This window comes from Macaca nemestrina, chromosome 12, assembly GCF_043159975.1.
Source record: "Macaca nemestrina isolate mMacNem1 chromosome 12, mMacNem.hap1, whole genome shotgun sequence".
NCBI lineage: Eukaryota > Metazoa > Chordata > Mammalia > Primates > Cercopithecidae > Macaca > Macaca nemestrina.
In genome coordinates, this window is record NC_092136.1 from 53431421 (window position 1) to 53450241 (window position 18821).

General features: G+C 41.6%; 1 protein-coding gene across 19 annotated transcripts in view; it reads right to left on the reverse strand.

The window, feature by feature from the left end:
- LOC105486894 (microtubule associated monooxygenase, calponin and LIM domain containing 2) overlaps positions 1–18821 on the reverse strand; it is a 260006-nt gene that overhangs the window by 14329 nt on the left and 226856 nt on the right. For all 19 annotated transcript variants that reach the window (XM_011749977.2, XM_011749981.3, XM_011749980.2 and 16 more), the window contains 2 exons: positions 15912–16004; positions 12712–12805 (listed from right to left, as the gene is read on the reverse strand). In XM_011749977.2, the coding sequence (XP_011748279.2) occupies positions 12712–12805; positions 15912–16004 (187 nt within the window). The remainder of the gene's footprint in view (positions 1–12711; positions 12806–15911; positions 16005–18821) is intronic.

Consider the following 18821-nt stretch of genomic DNA (forward strand, 5'->3'; position numbering starts at 1 on the left):
CACCTTCATCCTATGCCCAGCGATTGAGAAGTCTTTTTAGCAGCATTTTCACTGGGGCTCTTATTTACCAGTAAATGAACTCTGGCTTTTCCACAATGGTGGTAGTTAAGTCTGATACCTTCATCTCCTACTTGTGCAACTGATCTTTTTCATAACCCAATTCAAGACTTTATATGCATCTTGTTAAATATCACCTTATTTATTTGGCCCATTATGGAGATATCTTTTGAATATTTTATCCAGCTGATACATTTCTCCTAACTCTGAGATTTCTGCAGAATTGATAAATGGGCATCCTGTACATTTATGTGATATTAGAAAGCAAAATGTCAGATGGAACTGGACATGGAAGACAGCCATCTGGCCCATCATTAGGGACCTTTCTCAGCCTTTGGATGAAGCTGACTCTATATGCACCAAACTGGTATCATCCAGCCCACATTGCTATATCTTGTCTATGAGGCTGTTAGAGAGATGACCAAGGTCAAAATAATTTCCTGAACTGAAGTTCCACAATGTCTGTCACGTTCATTGGCACTACAAACCTTGCATCTCCACCCAGAAAAAGAAATGACATTTGTTTTTCACAGCTTCTCAATAAACACTAGTGGTTCCTAGTAATCTCAAAATTCTTTCTAAATACTCACAATTTCTTTTCTTTTCTTTCTTTTTTTTTTTTTTTTGAGATGGAGTCTAGCTCTGTTGCCCAGGCTGGAGTACAGTGGTGCAATCTTGGCTCACTGCAAGCTCCGCCTCCCAGGTTCACGCCATTCTCCTGCCTCAGCCTCCCAAGTAGCTGGGACTACAGGTGCCCACCACCACGCCCAGCTAATTTTTTTGTATTTTTTTTTTTTTTTTTTTAGTAGAGATGGGGTTTCACCATGTTAGCCAGGATGGTCTCGATCTCCTGCCTTGTGATCAGACATCGTGCCTGGCCCACAATTTCTTTAATAATTGTTTCTAGGCTGGGCGTGGTAGCTCACGCCTATAATCCCAGCACTTTGGGAGGCCGAGGCGAGGGGATCATCTGGGGTCAGGAGTTCAAGACCAGTTTGGCCAACATGGTGAAACTGCGTCTCTACTGCAAATACCAAAAATTAGCTTGGCATGGTGGTAGGCACCTGTAATCCCAGCTACTCAGCGGCTGAGACAGGAGAATCGCTTGAAATTGGGAGGTGGAGGTTGCAGTGAGCCGAGATTGCATCATTGTACTCCAGCCTGGGCAACAGGAGCAAAACTCCATCTCAAAATAATAATAATAATAATTGTTTCTAGAATTTTGACAAGGGTCATAATTCATGTTTCTTTGCCATATGAAAAGTGGAAAATATGCTCCAAAACCTTTAGTCTTTTGGTTCCAAAATTCTCCATGAGTTTTCAAAGACTGAGGTCATACGTACAAGCTATTCCTTTTGTTTTGTTTTGTTTTGTTTTTGAGAACGAATCTCACCCTGTCACCCGGGCTGGAGTGCAGTGGTGTGATCTCTGCTCACTGCAACCCCTGTCTCCCAGGTTTAAGAGAGTCTCCTGTCTCAGCCTCCTGAGTAGCTGGGATTACAGGCATGTGCCACCAAGCCGGACTAATTTTTGTGTTTTTAGTAGAGATGGGGTTTCGCCACGTTGCCCAGGCCGGTCTTGAACTCCTGGGCTCAAGTGATCCACCCACCTCAGCCTCCCACAGTGCTGGGATTACAGGTGTGAGCAGTCGCGCCTGGTCAATGTGCAAGATATTTCTAAAACAGGGGCTTAACTCAGCAACTTCTGATTGAGTAACGCTACATGCAAGACACTATTCTATGTTCCATCTTTCACCTGGGCTTACAACTCTCTCATTTTTTCCACCTATCTATATTCAGTCCCTTCTAGATATTTAATGTTTCTAGATTGAAGATCGTTTTCCCTTGATAGAGAAAACAGAAAAGCTGAGAGCTGAGAATTCTGCCTTTCCTCATCATCTAACATTATACCATCTGCCACACACACTGGGCCTATCCTTCCTTGTTCTCAATCCAAAAGTAGCAGCTTTCAAGACACTATTTTGCTGTCTTTAGAGCATTTTTTTGTTGTTGTTTTTCAGATTCAGCCTCTTTGCTGCATTATACCCACAGGTTCTAGCTAGACTTTTATCCAGGATTACGTATCCTTTTCTCAATCTTTTGTGTCCTAAAATCCGGCCTGTTAGAGAGCCTCTGTGCTGCCACAGTGATTCCCCTTGACACTGTACTTGACAAACACAGGTTGAACAGAATCACTCAATTTAATTATTTTTTCAGTGGAATAACTTGTAATTTTGTTGGCTACAGTTCTTTTTTTTTTTTTTTTTAATGGAATGAAGCTCTTGTTGCCCAGGCTTGTGTGCAATGGCATGATCTCGGCTAACTGCAACATCTGCCTCCTGGGTTCAAGCAATTCTCCTGCCTCAGCCTCCTGAGTAGCTGAAATTACAAGTACCTGCCACCATGCCTGGCTAATTTTTGTATTTTTAGTAGAGATAGGGTTTCACCATATTGGCCAGGCTGGTCTCGAACTCCTGACCTCAGGTGATCCACTTGCCTCGACCTCCTAAAGTGCTGGGATTACAGGTGTGAACCACGGTGCCCAGCCTGTTTTTCAGTGTCTTCCTTTCTTCAGTAGTCAAACACACTTTGGGGGATCTTTGGATGTGGAATCAAGTGCAAGCTTCCAGGAATCTGCCTTCCCAAAGTGTTGGGTTCAGGGTGACTGTGCCCAGTTCAGCCTTGCCTTGCTCTCCACTCCAACCATGCACCAAGAGGTTCCTCTATGATTTCCATCAGCTCCCTGCCCCCTCCCCATCAGATTCCTTCCTGTGGGTCCTGATGAAGGCAGCATTGCCCCTCGCTATAAATGCAATAGAGCAAAGTGAAAGAAGCATGGGCTTTGAAGTCAATCAGACTTTGCTCTGCCACTTACAAACATGTGACTTTGGGCACATAACCTCACATCTCTCTGCCTGAGTTTCCTCCTGTGGAAAATGGGGATGGTGATGATAGTACTACCTTATAAATTGGATTAAATGAGCTGATGCCTATCAAATGCTTAGCATTGTGCTCGGCACATAGTAAACACTCAGTAAACTGTACCGTTGTTACTCCAACCTTGCCATTTCTTCCAACATCTAGTTCTATAGTTCAGCATGGATTATTTTCTGTTCACCTTTAGAATTCAGCTAGAGTATAACCCCTGCCTTGATTATACATGGCTAAACTTTATTTTGTAACTTAACGTGAAGTTAACAGAAACTCATAAATAATACTTTTTTTTTTTGGCTTCATGTACATGAAAAGGTCATGTGGCTGTGTGGATCATCTGCACTTCTTGGGAAGACACGAACACCTGGTACCTATGCGATGGTTTGCTTATCCACATCTCCATCTGGTCCCATAGCTGCTGGTGCATGGAAAACCCTTTCAGGGGACTCTCATGACCAGTTAGGAACCAGGATGCAGCTGCAATGGTGCAGCCAAAAGGCAAGCAGCCACTGGCTGTGAATAGAATGGCCCAGTTCTCCAGCCCTTTCTTCCTCTCACCCTCTGCCTGGGTCCACTGTCAACTGGCTCTTCAATTGTTCCTGTGTCCTCATCACATGATTTTTCCTGTGAGAAATGTAAATATCCCACTTGCTGAGGTGAAATGATCAAAACCCAACACAAAATGACTTTTTATTAATAGAGTCATTTATATTGGCTCACTTTTGCCCAACAGTGCTCTCAAAATTGCAAAGCACACTATGTCACTCCCAACCACCAAGACTGGTAAATCTTAGTCCCTACCTACCCTAGGGTGACTGGCATGTAAAGGTCAACAACTTTTTTCGTTTCTTTTTTTTTTTTTTTTTTTTTTAAGACAGAGTCTTGCTCTGATGCCCAGGCTAGAGTGCAGTGGTGCAATTTTGGCTCACCACAGCATCCACCTCCCAGGTTCAAGTAATTCTTTTCTTCAGCCTCTGAGTAGCTGGGACTACAGGCATGCACCACCAAGCTCAGCTAATTTTTATATTTTTAGTAGAGATAGGGTTTCGTCACGTTGGCCAGGCTGGTCTTGAACTCCTGACCTCAGGCGATCCACCTGTTTTGGCCTCCCAAAGTGCTGGGATTAGAGGCATGAGCCACTGTGCCAGGCCAATAACATTTTTTGGAATGGATAGTAGTAGAGAGAAAAAATGATCTATTTGTTCTTTAGACTCATGTCTTTTTTTTTGTTTTTTGTTTTTAACCTTTTTTTTTTTGTAGGTAATGCTGAAGGCTTCTCCGATTATGTATTGGTGTGTGTTTTTTTTTTCCAAGTTGGGTCTTGTTTTGCCGTGTGGTTCATAACTATCTATCTCTTTTGATGTGATTTTGCACCTCCTTAGAATCTGTGAGAAGTCCTAATTCAGTGTTCGCTGCAATTTTGTTGATGTACTCTTCATCCTCACTGATGATCTAGGGGCCTTCAAGGGGCTTTAGAGAAAGTGGGGCAGGAACTCTCAATAGCAGTGTGCAGGGCCTCTCCCCTGGACTGGCTGGGTTTTGGTCCCTGCCTTTGGTTCTCTGGTCTCTGGTCAGCACTCCACTCTGGAGCTCATGCACAGACCTGTTTCATTCAAGTCTCTACCAACCTTCATACCTGGAGCTTTGGGTATGTCTGCCTCCCACAGGCTCCTTACATAGAATGATGATCATCCAGAAAGCTGTGCTATGGATCTGGCCTCATTCAGTCTTGACAAGCCCAGGATGCTAGTAGCTAGCTCACAATTCTGTTCTGGGAGTCAGAGCATGCAGCTGAAAAATAAAAATTCTAATCTTCCCCTTTTAAATTACTTTTTTTGTTTTGTTTTAAACTGTATATTTTTTAGAAACAAAATAATTAATTTTTCTTGACTTTGGGCTTTATTGAAATTGTATTACACTGTATGTATTCTTCCACAACTTGCTTGTTTTAAATTCAAAATTATGTTGTAAAAATGCATCCATGTGACTGATTCATTTTCACTGCTGTATATATAATATTCAGTTGTATGACTATACCACAAATTATTCATTTTCCTGTTAATGGATATCTGAGTTGTTCTTACGAGTTCTGCTATTATGAGCATTCTTCTATGTGTCTTTTTGGCCATGAGGGTAAGAGTTTCTCTGGAATATATATCAGGAATGAAATTCTTAAATTGTAGGGTATGCACATATTCAACTTTACAGCCTAAAGCCAAATTGTTTTCCAAAGTGTTGTGACAATTTATGCTCCCACTAACATTGAATAAGAACACCCCTTGTCCCTTACCCTTGCCAAGTACTTAGTATTATCAGATTTTTAAAGTTCTAATAATTTAATAGTTTTCAATAATTTCTTACTATAGTCTGAATTATTTGTATTTTCCTGTCTTTTTCCTAGGTTTGTTAGACATTTAGCATTCTTCTGTGAAGAGTATATTTATGCCATTTGTCTATATTTATATGGTTGTTTGCCTATTTCTTACTGATTCATAAGAGTGGAAATATTCTAGAATGCTGACTCTTTTTTGGTTATATTTTTTTGCAAACACAGTTGACCGTCTATATCTGAGCCTTCTACATCCTCAGATTTAACCAATTGTGGATTGAAAATATTCTGGAGAAAAAAAAGGATGGTTGTGTCTATACTGAACATACACAGACCTTTTTTTTCTTGTCATTATTCCCTAAACAATATGGTATAAAAACTATTTACACAACATTTACATTGTATTCAGTATTATAAGTAATCTAGAGAAGATTTCAAGTATGCGACAGGACATGCACAGGTTATATGCAGTGACTATGCCATTTTAATCAGGGACTTGAGCATCCTCAAATTTTGGTACCTTCAGGGATTCTGGAACAAATCCTCTGTGGATAACAGAGTGTGACTGTATATTTTCCAAATGAGTGGCTTTTCATTTCCTTTATAGTATCTATTGACTAACACTTGAGGTAAAAAAAAATTCTTAACATCTCAAGTTTCAATTTTCACATTAAAGTCCTTAATCTTTATGGAATTGATTTGTTTGTATGGTACAAAACAAGACTCAATTTCGTTTTTTCCTCTATGGAAACCAATTGTCTCAGAATCACTTACTTCCTGTGATCTCTAGTGCTATTGCTGGCTTATATCAACTTTTCATATATATGAGATTATGTTTGGGTCCTCTGGTGACTTTCCGCAAAGTATTAAAATTGGCTCCATAAGATAGTACATGTTTTTTGCTAGACTAGGTACCTTATATTTTTGATGCTAACATAAGTGATATCTTTGTTACTTCATTTTCTAGGTGTTTCATGCTGAGATATTAAAATGCAATTAATTTTTCTAGTTTGAGCTTATATCCAGTCACTGTTATTTAGGTCCTTATTATGTTTAATAGTTTACTTGTACATTTTGGGGGTTTTTTCAAATAGACGATCATAGCATCCAGAAATAACAAAAATTTTTTTTCTGTCTTTCCAAACCTTTTGCCTTTCTCTGCCTTGTCTTACCACACTGGTTGGGATCTCCTGCACGATGTTAAATAGAAGACTTAAGAGTAGGCAACATTATTTTATTACCGATTTTTGAAGAAATGCTTCTATTTAACAGTGATGTTTGCTGCATGGTTTTGGATGATATGTTTCAATTAAGAAAGTTCTATTCTGCTCCATCGTGTTTTTTTTTTTGTTTTTGCTAAAAGTTTTTAGCAAATGGATGTTAAATTGTGTCAAATGATTTTCCTTCTTCTATTGAAAAGACCATAAGATTTTCCTCTTTAATTTTTCAATATGGTAGTTGTAAAATCACCCTTAGATTGCCAGATTTAAAAATTAATGGGATTAAGTGTTCATTATATTCTTTTATCTTTTTGAATCTTTGCTGTATCTGTGGTTGCATCTGCCCTTTCCATTTCTTCTTTATTTCTGTCTTCTGTCTTGTTTTTAAAAAACAACTTAAGAGGGTCAGCTTTAGTCTCTTATTAGTTTGTTCAATATTTGGCTTGCAATGAGGCCATGGACTTCCTACTGAGTGGCCAGTGAAGCTGGAAACAGAGGCGAATACATAGCAAGTGGACTGTTGGTATTTGTTGAGTGAGCCAGTCTTCCATAGACTAGGAGTGTTCCTGTACATCTTTGCTGAGTGAGCCAAACTGCAAGGCCCTACCATCCTCTGAACCTGAGCCATTCCTCTAACTAATCAGGTAGAGAATTCCGAGAAGTGGGTCAGGATACTACCGTGTGACTACTGCACAACTACTTGCTTCCTGGGAAAGGGGAAATGGCTCATTTACTGCTTGCTATAAAAGCTGCTGAGTCCTTTTGCTGGGGCTCCCTAGCTATGGGACAACTCACTGCATGCACAGGTGTCATCTGGGCTTGCTATCTGGGCTCATCATGTCACACCATGGGACCTGGGGACAGGGCAACTTGGGCTTCCGTGCTGATGCTCCTGCTGTTTGCTATGCTGTGAATAATAAACTCTCTTGCTCTGATGTACTGAATTTTGTTGTTTACTTTCTGCACCTATAACATTGTGGCAAACAACCCAAATTCCTTGCATGCTTAATCATCCACTTTGAAGTCTTATTACTCCTAGCCATTATCTATAAGGTTGGTGTCCTTTTCTGACAATATCCCACTATATTATGTGACAAAATAATATTATCTGTGTTTCTGTGTTCATGGCTACCTGTATTTAGAGAGACTCCTTTAGAATCACAGAAGATCTCAACCCTTCCCCTGCTCTGCTGATTTATGAATACACAGTAACCAGCCATGTCTAATGATGGATGAAAGGGTACAACCTTTAACCCACTGCCTTCCAGTACCTTTTGAGAACAAATAGTTATGGAAGGAAACCTAAAGAATATCTATTTCCTAAAACCCATTCCCAAATTGTGGCAGAGTGTCAGAGAGGCATGCCTCAAAACCCATAGTCTGCTATCTTTGTTGAACAGCTTTTATTGCATTGCTGTTTTTTGGGGGGGGGCGGTGGTGGCGGGGGTGTGGGAGTGATAACGAGTCCTCATGGAGATCCTTGTTTGGACCAGGCATGCAAAATTCATGTATTACAAATATTTATAGAAACCAGCTTAAATCTCTTTTAGGGAGTATAGTTATAAATGAATGTGGATGGATGAACAAATAAATACAATTTGAGAAGTCATTGACCATCCAGCTGTGTTTTATAATAACAGGGATATAAAAGAAAAGAGAAGAAATATTTTTGAATACCTATTTGTATTTCAGGTCCTTTTTTGGGTGCTTTACTAACATTATTTCACTTAATCTTTTCTTCATATCACCCCTGTGAGGTTGGTATTATTCATTCAATTTTACAGATGAGAAAATCTGGCAGAAAAGTAAATAATTGTATAAGGACTACATTGGGATTCAGACTCAGGAGGGTCTGACTCTAATGCCTGTGCTCTGTCCAGGACACCTCACTGTACATTCTCCAGGAACTTTTATTCCTCGGGTCCTCAGCAGCAGCGAAAACCATGGAGTCTAAGCCCAACTACTTCCCTGGTTCTGGTGAGGCTTTTGCTGGCATTTCTCACAAAATGTGTGCTCCTGCTGCCACCTGCTGGCACCTTGCACATCCTAATTTTCCTTGGTAAACCCCTCAATCTCCAGGAAGTAGAAACCATCTGGCTCCAAAAAAGGCGAGAAGTTCCATGCAGACAACTAGCTGGTAAATCTTCCCCAAAGCTGGTAAAGTTATAAGGGAATAATTATTCTTATTCACCTCCCCTGGGGAGAAACCCTTTCTCCTTCGAAGTTACTCAGTTTTCATCAGATTCCAGGTATTGAAGGAAAGCCCAGGTTGTGTTATCCAGACCACTTAAATTTGAATGGTGGTCTCTTGCTAGATTGTGGTATTCCATGGCCCTAGTAGGTAACACTGATCATCATATTGACAAGCAACAAGCCAGCAGGTAACAAACAGTGCCTCAACCAACAAGAGTCTAAGTGGCTGCAGAGCTGGGCTTGGCCTCTTTCCAGAAGATGGTAGGGCCCCCAGGAATCAGGTTACTGCATATCCTGGTCCTTCACCTGGCCAGCTAGGACCAAGAGGGGACTTTCTTCCCTCTGTCAAAGACATCTCACAGACACACACACACACACACACACACACACACACACACACACTCACTCCACCACGTCCTGCAAAACATAACGATTTGTCATCTGGGGTGGATTGTTAGATTTTTGTTTTCTTTTGTTTCCCTTTCCTTGACAAAATGGGGAAAAACCCTTCCTGGGGGCGGGAGAGCTTATTTCTGACTGCTGGGAAAAAAGAAAGCAGGAATTGTTGTCACGACAATGAGGAGCTCATCAAAGCCTCATTTTGCTCATCAGCCATCATTGCCCTCCATCCCGCACCCCCGCATGTTCCTCTAATTCAATGCCCGCCTAATGAATAACTCCCAGAACAAAAGCCCCTTTCAGGCAGCCTACATAATTATCAGAGGAGCCTTGCATAACTGTCGCAGACTACTCATGTTTTCAGGTCTGTCTCTAAATTTGGTTATTCACAACCTTTATAGCTCAATATTATTGCCTAACTGTGATCATTTTCTAATTATCCTAATAATACCTATTAAATAATTCCCATTAAATCACTTGAACCGGAGCAGCACAGGCCAGCTCAAATACAACTTAACCTAATAAGCATTGGTCATTCATTAAGCAACAGGGCAATCTCTTAGAGGGACTGAATAGAATACTAAACCACCAAGGAATATTATTATTGCACAAATGTTATTACAAGTTAGAGTATATTAATTTTGGTGCCTGGTTTGCAAAACTTCGAATTGGTTTTGAGGCCACTCTCCGTGACTTGACTCTTTTAGTCTCCAACCCCTTGTTGATCTGCATCTATCACCCACACAAGGACAATCAAGGGAAAAAGGCCCATAAACTTAACAGGGGAATTAAATTACCAAGGATATAAAGGGAATGAATGGAATCCATCTTCTGGCTGGCTTGGCACACCTCTGAAACATCACAAGCTGGCCAGATTTCTTTTGCTATAACTCAAAATAGCTCTCTCTTTTCTTTTCTTTTCTTTTTTTTTTTTTTTCATATTTGGGGATGAGGAAGATTTTCAGAAGATGCTTTACAATTTTGGTTTCTCTCATTTAAATTTCAAGCAGTAAAAATTAGACAATTCTTTAAAAGAAGATGTGTGTGGATACTTAGTAATATTTTGTAAAATGATGTGAGTAGTGTTTACTGAATGCCTACAACGTAGTCAATACTCTGGCAGAGACTTTGCCTATCAACACCCCTAATTCTCAAAATGACCTGGTAATATGGAGATTAGTATCTTCATTTTTCAGATAAGAAATCTAGGGCCAGAGAGGGTAAGTGATTTTCCCAGGACTATTCAGCCTAAGTGGAGTGGAACAGAATTTGAACACAGGACTTGTTGTCACCCACAGCTCCCCACTTTCCACCATGCCGCTTCTTGGCGTATGTTGCTGGCGGCAAACTGAAGCATACTCTGGCTTTTCTGGTTTTTCCTTTTCCTTTCTAACACTCTCACTGAGATCAGCAGATTCTCAAAGACGAGAACCAGAGCCTTCTGGACTGGGAATATGACCAAACCACCAAACAAGGGCAGTTCATTCTACCGAAAGCCCCACAGCAGCTGTAGAGATGGACAGTGACTCTCAGTCCAGGCAGCAAGAAACTCTTTATATTTGTAAGAAGCCTACTTTTTTTTTTTTTTTTCTGGAGACGGAGTCTCGCTCTGTTGCCTGGGCTGGAGTGCACTGGTGCGATCTCAGCTCACTGCAAGCTCTGCCTCCCGGGTTCACGCCATTCTCCTGCCTCAGCCTCCTAAGTTAGCTGGGACTACAGGCGCCCGCCACCATGCCCAGCTAATTTTTTGTATTTTTAGTAGAGACGGGGTTTCACCATGTTAGCCAGGATGGTCTCGATCTCCTGACCTCGTGATCCGCCCGTCTCGGCCTCCCAAAGTGCTGGAATTACAGGCATCTACCGTGCCCAGCCTGTAATAAGCCTACTTCTAATGAGCAAATTTGGGTCATCTTTGCAAGGAAATCCAGCGCATTTTAGTGAAAAAGCAAACAGGTATTGGTTAATCATCTGCTCCAAGCCAGACACTGGTCTATGAATATTACATAAATTATTTTAGCTAATCCTCACCACAAATACAAGTAACTATTATTATCACTCCCAATTTACCAACAAGAAAACTGAGGCACAGAAGAGGTAAAGTCTGACTCTAGCATTTCCCTGAAATCTAGTCCTAAATTAACCATGCAGTTAATGAAACCGAAACCCCAGGATCCCTCACTTGGATGGGTCTTTGCAAGGTTCTGGAAGCAGCCCTCACAATTTTACACACGTGACTTTGCACGAACTCCAGGCCTCAGGAAATCTGGGTCTGCACCTGCTAGTGTCATCGCTGTGACATAACTGGACTTTTAAAGAATTGAAATCCTAATGTTTCACTTGTTAAGTAACAAGTAACCTGTTATTTATATTATTGCACATTATTTCAGTGCTTGGTTTTTCACCTTTTATATCCCAAATGCTGAAGGCTGAAGACATCACATTATAAAATTAAAGAGACAATACCCCCAACAAACTCTTAGGGCCCCCCAATTCATGAGCCACACACCTACTGGAAGATTTCTGAAAATGTAGATTTAAGCCATTCCTTACCTGAAAACCCATTCACTGGCTCATTTGTGAAGATATTTCATGTCTTTTCACATTTGACCTTTGCAGGCACTGTTCCCTCTGCCAGAACAATCTCCTCTTCACTGGTTAACTCTTGTTCCTTCTCAGGTTCTCATCGTATAGATCACCCCTTCCCAGAAGCCTTGCCCGCTGGCTCCCCTTGCCCCAAGATCACTTAGGCACTTCTTGCTTCTGTTCACATTGCACCTAATTCTTGTTCCTATCATAGCATTCGTCATACTGTATTGTGGCTTACCTCTTTACCTATGTGTGTCTCTCAATGGACTATAAACTTCTCAAGGTAGGAACTGCTTCACACTCATTGTTACAGACCCAGTGTTTTAATGTCTAATGTATAGTAGGTCTTCACCAGATGAGTTCTGTTTGAATCTAAGAATCTGAAGCTATTACTGGAATAGTTACCACTTATTGCTTTACCTTGGGCCAGGCAATGTGTTAACTTAAGCATCATATATAATTTCTTCTTTAATCCTTATATCAGTTCTATAAAGGAGAAAACCACTATTGTCCCCATTTTAGATGAGAAAATGAAAAAGTATAAAGGTTTATAACGTGACTGGCCCAAGGTCATACAGGTAGTAAAGGAAAAACCAGGACATTGACTCACTCTGGGCTTTGAATTACTACCAACACTGCTCCAATACCCATATATTTCTCCTGAATTTATTTTAATCCCTGAATTACAAAGAACATTCGTGTTAGCCAGTGGAGAGGTAGGGCTGAACAGAAGCACAGTTACAAGGTCCACGGGCTGACCAATGCTCCTGGGAATTTCAAATTGGGCCACTAGTTTGATTTTTACATTTGATCTTGGCCAAAAGGCTGAGAAGCAATAGTTTGATGTTTAAAGTGTGCAGCAGTTGTGGATTTAGCACCATATGTCCATGCTAACAGCTCCCCAGCAGGTGACAAGGTCTGTTTTCCTCAGATGGTTAGACTAGTACTATTCTCAGACCACGCCCACTGCTCTGGATCTGCTGGGATGCCGTACCTGCTTCTCCTCGCAACGCCTTCTCCAGCCTCACACCCTGGATCTCAGAAGCCCTCTGCAGCTCCTCCACCTCCTCCAGCTGCCTCTGGATGGCCTGCAACACCAGGATCAGATGTCACACAAGGACTTTCCACATAGAGTCCCAAGAGGGGCCGATTCTGTCAATTACTTTCCAAGAGAAAGAGTCCCTTTCACTTGTGATGGTCCTGCCTTGAGTAACTAGGCAAGGACCTCTGAATCCCAGACAACTATACCCTGATGTTTCCCTTCCTTAGCATGCAACATAAAGCAAGGAATCTGTGTGTATGTTCAACTGGCCCCTAAGTAGACATTAAAACAGTCTCCTTAGACAAGGCCAATCACAGATGTCCTCCAAGATAGAGGTTGTTGGGTGAGGTGAGCAGTCATCATGGCTCCTGGCCTCCTGGGAGCCAACAGCCCGACTATGGCCATGGCATAATGATTGGAGCTGCAGCCACTGTTCAGAGTAGGGCAGGGGGTCCGGGGGCAAACATGGTACTTGCATAATCTATTTTTCCCAAGAAGAACCAGCCTATACCTCCCAAGGAGTCAGTTTGGAGAAAGAGAACTGGGCCAGCTCTCGGGGTTTCGTGCTCCTGTTTTCGATTGTCCTGCTCCTGTCCTTAGCTACAAATTGTACCTGTTCTTTCATTGCACCATGGGCAGATGCCCAGTGTTCTTTCATTGTGGAAGTGTACTGTGGCTTTGTTACTAGCAGGTTGTTAAGGTGAGACACAAGATGTTTAACTTGTTAGGGATGACATCATCCTCTCCTTAGGTTCATTATAGACACCTGTTAAGGTCTGGGGTCATGACTGTGTTTGCATTTACATATTTATTTTCCTTACTATTAATCTCCTGTGTATATTACAAAGGAAAGTAGGGAAAAGCCATTTCTATATAAATTTTGTTCATCCCCATCCATTTTCTCTGCTTTCAAATACCATGCTGTCAAAAGGCATATCCCTTGGCAGAACAGACTTTGCACCTGGCAGAACAGGTATATTCAAGGAACTGTCAGTTGTTTGGGCAGGCAGAATGCCTGTGTTCCTTCTCTGTTTTACTTTACTCTGTCTCACTCCCTTCTTCCTTAACCCCACATCTTTCTAAATCTCCCCTGGAATCACAAGTACAGCAGCCGAGACCCCTCCAACCCTGGAAAGAGACCCAAGCAGGGAGGGGTGGGGCCTGTGCAACCACCTGGCTCTTCTTGTCCCAGCTATGAGTGCTTAAGTCCCAACATAATATCTGAAATAGATGGAAAGTCTACTTAAAATAATTCGTAATTTCATGCCCTCTTCCTGTCTCTCCCTTAAAGACAATTACATCTTTATAAATCCATCTCTTGCTGGCATGCTGTAGAATTGCTAAAGAAAGGAAGCACCTAAATGGTTTTATTAATGATCATTGTGCAGTTACAGCTATCTGGTTCTTAGAGACTAAATTGTGTCCCACCCCAAAGACATATGTTTGTCACACCCCCAGTGTGACTATATTTGGAGATAAGGCCTTTAAGGAGGTAATCAAGGTGAAATGGAGTCACAGGGCTGGGACCCTAATCCAATGCAGCTGATGTCCTTACAAGAAGAAAAGACACCAGAGATATTTTTCTCTGCTCATGTGAACTCACAGAAAGACCATGTGAGGACATGTGAAGAAAGCAGCTGTCTACAAGCCAGGAAGAGAGGCCTTACCAGGTGTCAAACCTGCCAGCACCTTGATCTTGGACTTCTCGGCTCCAGAACGTGAGGAAAATGAGTTTCTATTGTTTAAGCCACCCGGTCCATGGTACTTTGTTATGGCAGCCCAAGCAGATGAATACAGTGGTCATTCTTTAGAAACTAAGCATGAGGCTGGACATGGTGGCTCACACCAGTAATCTCAGCATTTTGGGAAGCTGAGGTGGGAGGATCACTTGAGCTCAGGAGTTTGAGACCAGCCTGGCCAACATGGTGAAAACCCATCTCTACTAAAAATACAAAAATTAGCTGGGCACTGTGGTAGGCATCTGTAATCCCAGCTACTTGGGAGTATGAGGCGAGAGAATAACTTGAACCCAGGAGGCAGAGGTTGCAGTGAGCTGAGATCACACCACTGTACTCCAGCCTGGGCAACAGAGCAAGACTCTGTCTCAAAAAATAAAACAAAAAACAACTAAGGATGAAAGTCTCAGAGATTCAAAATGGCTGCTATGGGTGCCAGCAGGATTCAAAAGGCCATTGTAATTCCTCTCTTATCATAACTTTCTGTGATGAAAATACAAGGAAGAGGCATTGCCTAGTTTGCCAATCAATATCATAAGACTTGTCTTGTTCTTGGAAGGAAAAGTTGCAGTGTTTCAAGGAAACCTGTTTTAGAGGTTGCAAGTGGACAGAAGTGACCTTTCCCCATTCGCTAGGTGAAAGAGGTGGCTCCCAAGCCAGCCATGGGAAAGGGGAAAGGAGGGTGGATTGAATGATATCAATTATCATTCAATTGATGTGTAGGATTATTAGCCAGATAAAGGGATTAAGTGGAGAAAGGGATGTGAGGGTATACTGGATTAACATGAGTGGTCATTCTAAGTCTGTATATCCTAAAATCCAACCCTTGTTCAAGACTAGGCTTGGGTTCCTCAGAGAGATGGAGGATGCTTTGACTTTCTGCTTCATTTTGCTTGTCTGTGATGGAGTTGTGGCTGAGCAACTTGGGCGGAAGTGTTCAAAGTCAGCAATCAGGCCAGGAAATCTGTACTGGAATGCTAGATACTTATGATTTCAACTAATCTTGAAATGGAGACAGCCCTTAATAGCTGCCAGTTTAGTAAAGACACTGTCAGGGAGTTGGTGGAAGGTTTGTGTCCTCACAGAGGACAAAACTAAGGTCACTGCTATGTGGCCGTCAGGGATGACTCCCAAGGCCATGCGTTGGCTCTTGTTCCAGCCTCACATGTCTGCAGATGGAGGGGTGGCTGAGAATAGGCTGGATTAACATGCGGGCTCTCCAGGACCCAGAGTCTTACTGAGACTAAGCCAGAGCCTCTTTAAAACAGCCACAAATCTGGTCCCTCAGAGAACAAGATTGACCTTTCTCCAGCCTGCTTTCCCTAATACAATGCAGACTCTCAAACCTCTTTCCCATCCAGAGTCCCAGAATCCTGGACCCAGGCCCACTCACTCATCTCCAGTTTATTTACTGACCTGAGCCTTATAGAGCCTTTTCAATTCTTCTTGCTTAACCATCTGCTTCATTGCTTTTTCTAGCTTCTTTCTTCTTCTAAGTGTCTTCTTCTCCTATGAAAACCAATAGAGAAAAAAAAATATGTCAGAGAAAAATGGGGTTGAAATTTACAATGTATCATTATAGGCTTCTGCCCTCTCCAACTAATGATTCCTAGCCACTGCTTACCTTCTAAAATAATGACATCTGGTAGAACTCTATGCAATGATAGAAATAACCTATAGCTGTGCTGTCTAAAATACAGAAACCACTAGCCCCAGGTGGCTAGTGGACACTTGAAGTGAGTGTGGATTAGAAATTGAATTTTAAATTTTATTCAATTTTAATGAACTGAAATGTAAATTTAAGTAGCCACATGTTGCTAGTAGGTTCTGGACTGGGAAGCTGCTATGTGTGTATTGGGAGGGAGTCTATGTGTAGGTCTGTAGCTGGGAATTGCTATAATAGAATACTGTCTGGGTTCAGCTGAGAGAAGGAATGACACAAGAATTATACTTTACAGGGGTACTACAATATGGCCTAGGGATGAGTGGCTTGGGAGAGAGAGACAGGCAGGCAAGCAGACAGTTATACACACACATGCTCTCTTTCACTACATGAAAACCAGTTAACAACTTTAAATAGTGCTTAGGTTGAGTCTACAGTGGCTAATTAAACCTGGAAATGGAGAAATGTATCATTCCAATGAAAATGTTTTTTGGCTTGAGGGAAGCATGATATTGCTTCTCTTCCCTACCTCACTTTGTTTATACAATTATAGCATTACTGTCACCAGGTTGTGTGTGTACCTGTGCTTGTTAAAACTTTTTTTTAAAAATTGATGCATATAAAGTAGAAGTCTAGATCTTGATAGTGTCACTTCCAGGTTTTAGACAAAAGAGAAAAGAGAAGTGATGGTGTGGCTAATTCCACATACTGGAAAGTTCAGGAGACACTTCTGACGGGAGAAATAGCAGAGACTAATGGTTGAGCACTGGGACCACAAGACAGGCAAAGCTGGCATCCAATCCCAACTGAGATGTGTGAGCTTCAGAATGTCACACAACATTCTGAACTTCAGTGCCCTCTTTAGAGTAATGAGAAGAATTTAGTGCCTTTGTAGGGATATACTAAGGACTAAATGAAATAACAAGGCTAAGCCTTTTGGAGAATACCTGAAAGAGACATGGGATGAACACTCAGTAAATGCTAAGAGCATGATTTTTATTATTATTATTAGCACACCTATATTATTATATTTTAAATTAGCATGATTATCACTTTTTACTAAAATCTATTATGATTTTGTGTGTAGGAGTATATATTATACACACATTCTGTATCTACAAAATAAATGTTCAAATTGCGCTATTTTTACTCCGTGTGCCTTCTCTGAGCATACACGTCAACTTTCCGTATACTAGGATGAGGATTAGAGCATGCTAGACATTTCTTTTTAATGCTGGAAGAAATAACTATGAAATTCAAAAATTGTTGCAGCTAGCTTGGTGCCTACAGGCTATTTTTCTGGAATTCTCCTTAGGACCTGAAATCCTAAAGATCTTCTTCATCCTTGGAAGAAAATTTTACTCTCAGAACTCAAATTATTCCATATCATATCATCCTTGTTTACAGGAGATGACTACCAGATTGAATGCCAATCACTATGAATGGGGATTCCAGACCTTTTGCATGGGGGATTCTTCATGGGGCAGCTAGGATCTTTCTGGAAAGTCTCTAGAGGAGAGGTGGTGGGGATTAATGGTAACTGTCATCCAGAGATTGTCTAACTTAGTCTATATGGAGTCAGTTCATTTATTACCAAGTGCCCCTTGAGCTTCCATTATACTAACCTATGTAATAAATCCTCACATTTACTAAATGCTATATGCCAGACACTGTACTAATTATTTCACACGCATCATCCCATTTATTCCTCAAATTGCACTTACTTTACAGGTAAGGAAAAAAAACTCAGAGAGGAAATTAACTTATACAAGATGATGCAATTATTAATAGGCAGAGCCAGGAGTTAGGCACAGGTAGCCTGAATCTAGTATCCACATCTCATTAAGTCTATACTGCCTTTCCTTGTGCCACATACCATTTAGACACAACAAGGACCTACTCTAAAGTGGGACTATAGAAAAGAAATGCCAATGCCCCCCCCCAAATAAAGACCACTGAATGCAGTTCCCAGGCGAAAGGTGGGGGGAATTGCTTCAACAGCATCATGTGGTGTTAGTGCTTCTGAGCAGCAAAGCTATCAAACTCTGACTGTTTTATCAAGAGTCAGCAAAACAGAACCTAGAAGAGGAAAGAAAGTCATTTGTTGCCTTTTATTAAAAAGTTGCTGATACAGAAAAGAAGGATGCTTCATTAATAAACACTCACACAGTCTTACATATACAAGGCATGGTTCCTATATCCTCACTGATGGCGATGACGAAGAGAGGGAAAGACGCGAAGGGCGATGGAAGAAAAGAAGCAGAAACCTGGCAGAATCAAAGACAAGCTGCTGTGTCTTTTCCTGCCGTAGTCTCTTAGATCTGGATGGTGGTGTGGGAGGAAAGGCAGTGGGGAACAAGGGTCAAGCAAAGGGCAGAGGCTGAGAGGACACATTCTACCTCCAGTTTCCTGTGCAAAGGTTCATTTGAGCTGTCATGGGCTCTGTGTCACCTGACTGGGGACACACCTGTATGGGACAGAAGAGACAAAGAAACCAGAGGACGAAAACCTCCTCTCATTCCTTCAGTGTGAGCCCTCGAGAGGTTGGAAAAAAGAAATCTTCTTGCCAGCTTCCCTTCGTGTAAGAGTGGGCCAGGTCAGAAGCCAGGTGAAGCAGGCATGCTTTACCACCTGGCAAGCTGACGCGATGGCGGGCTCTGTTC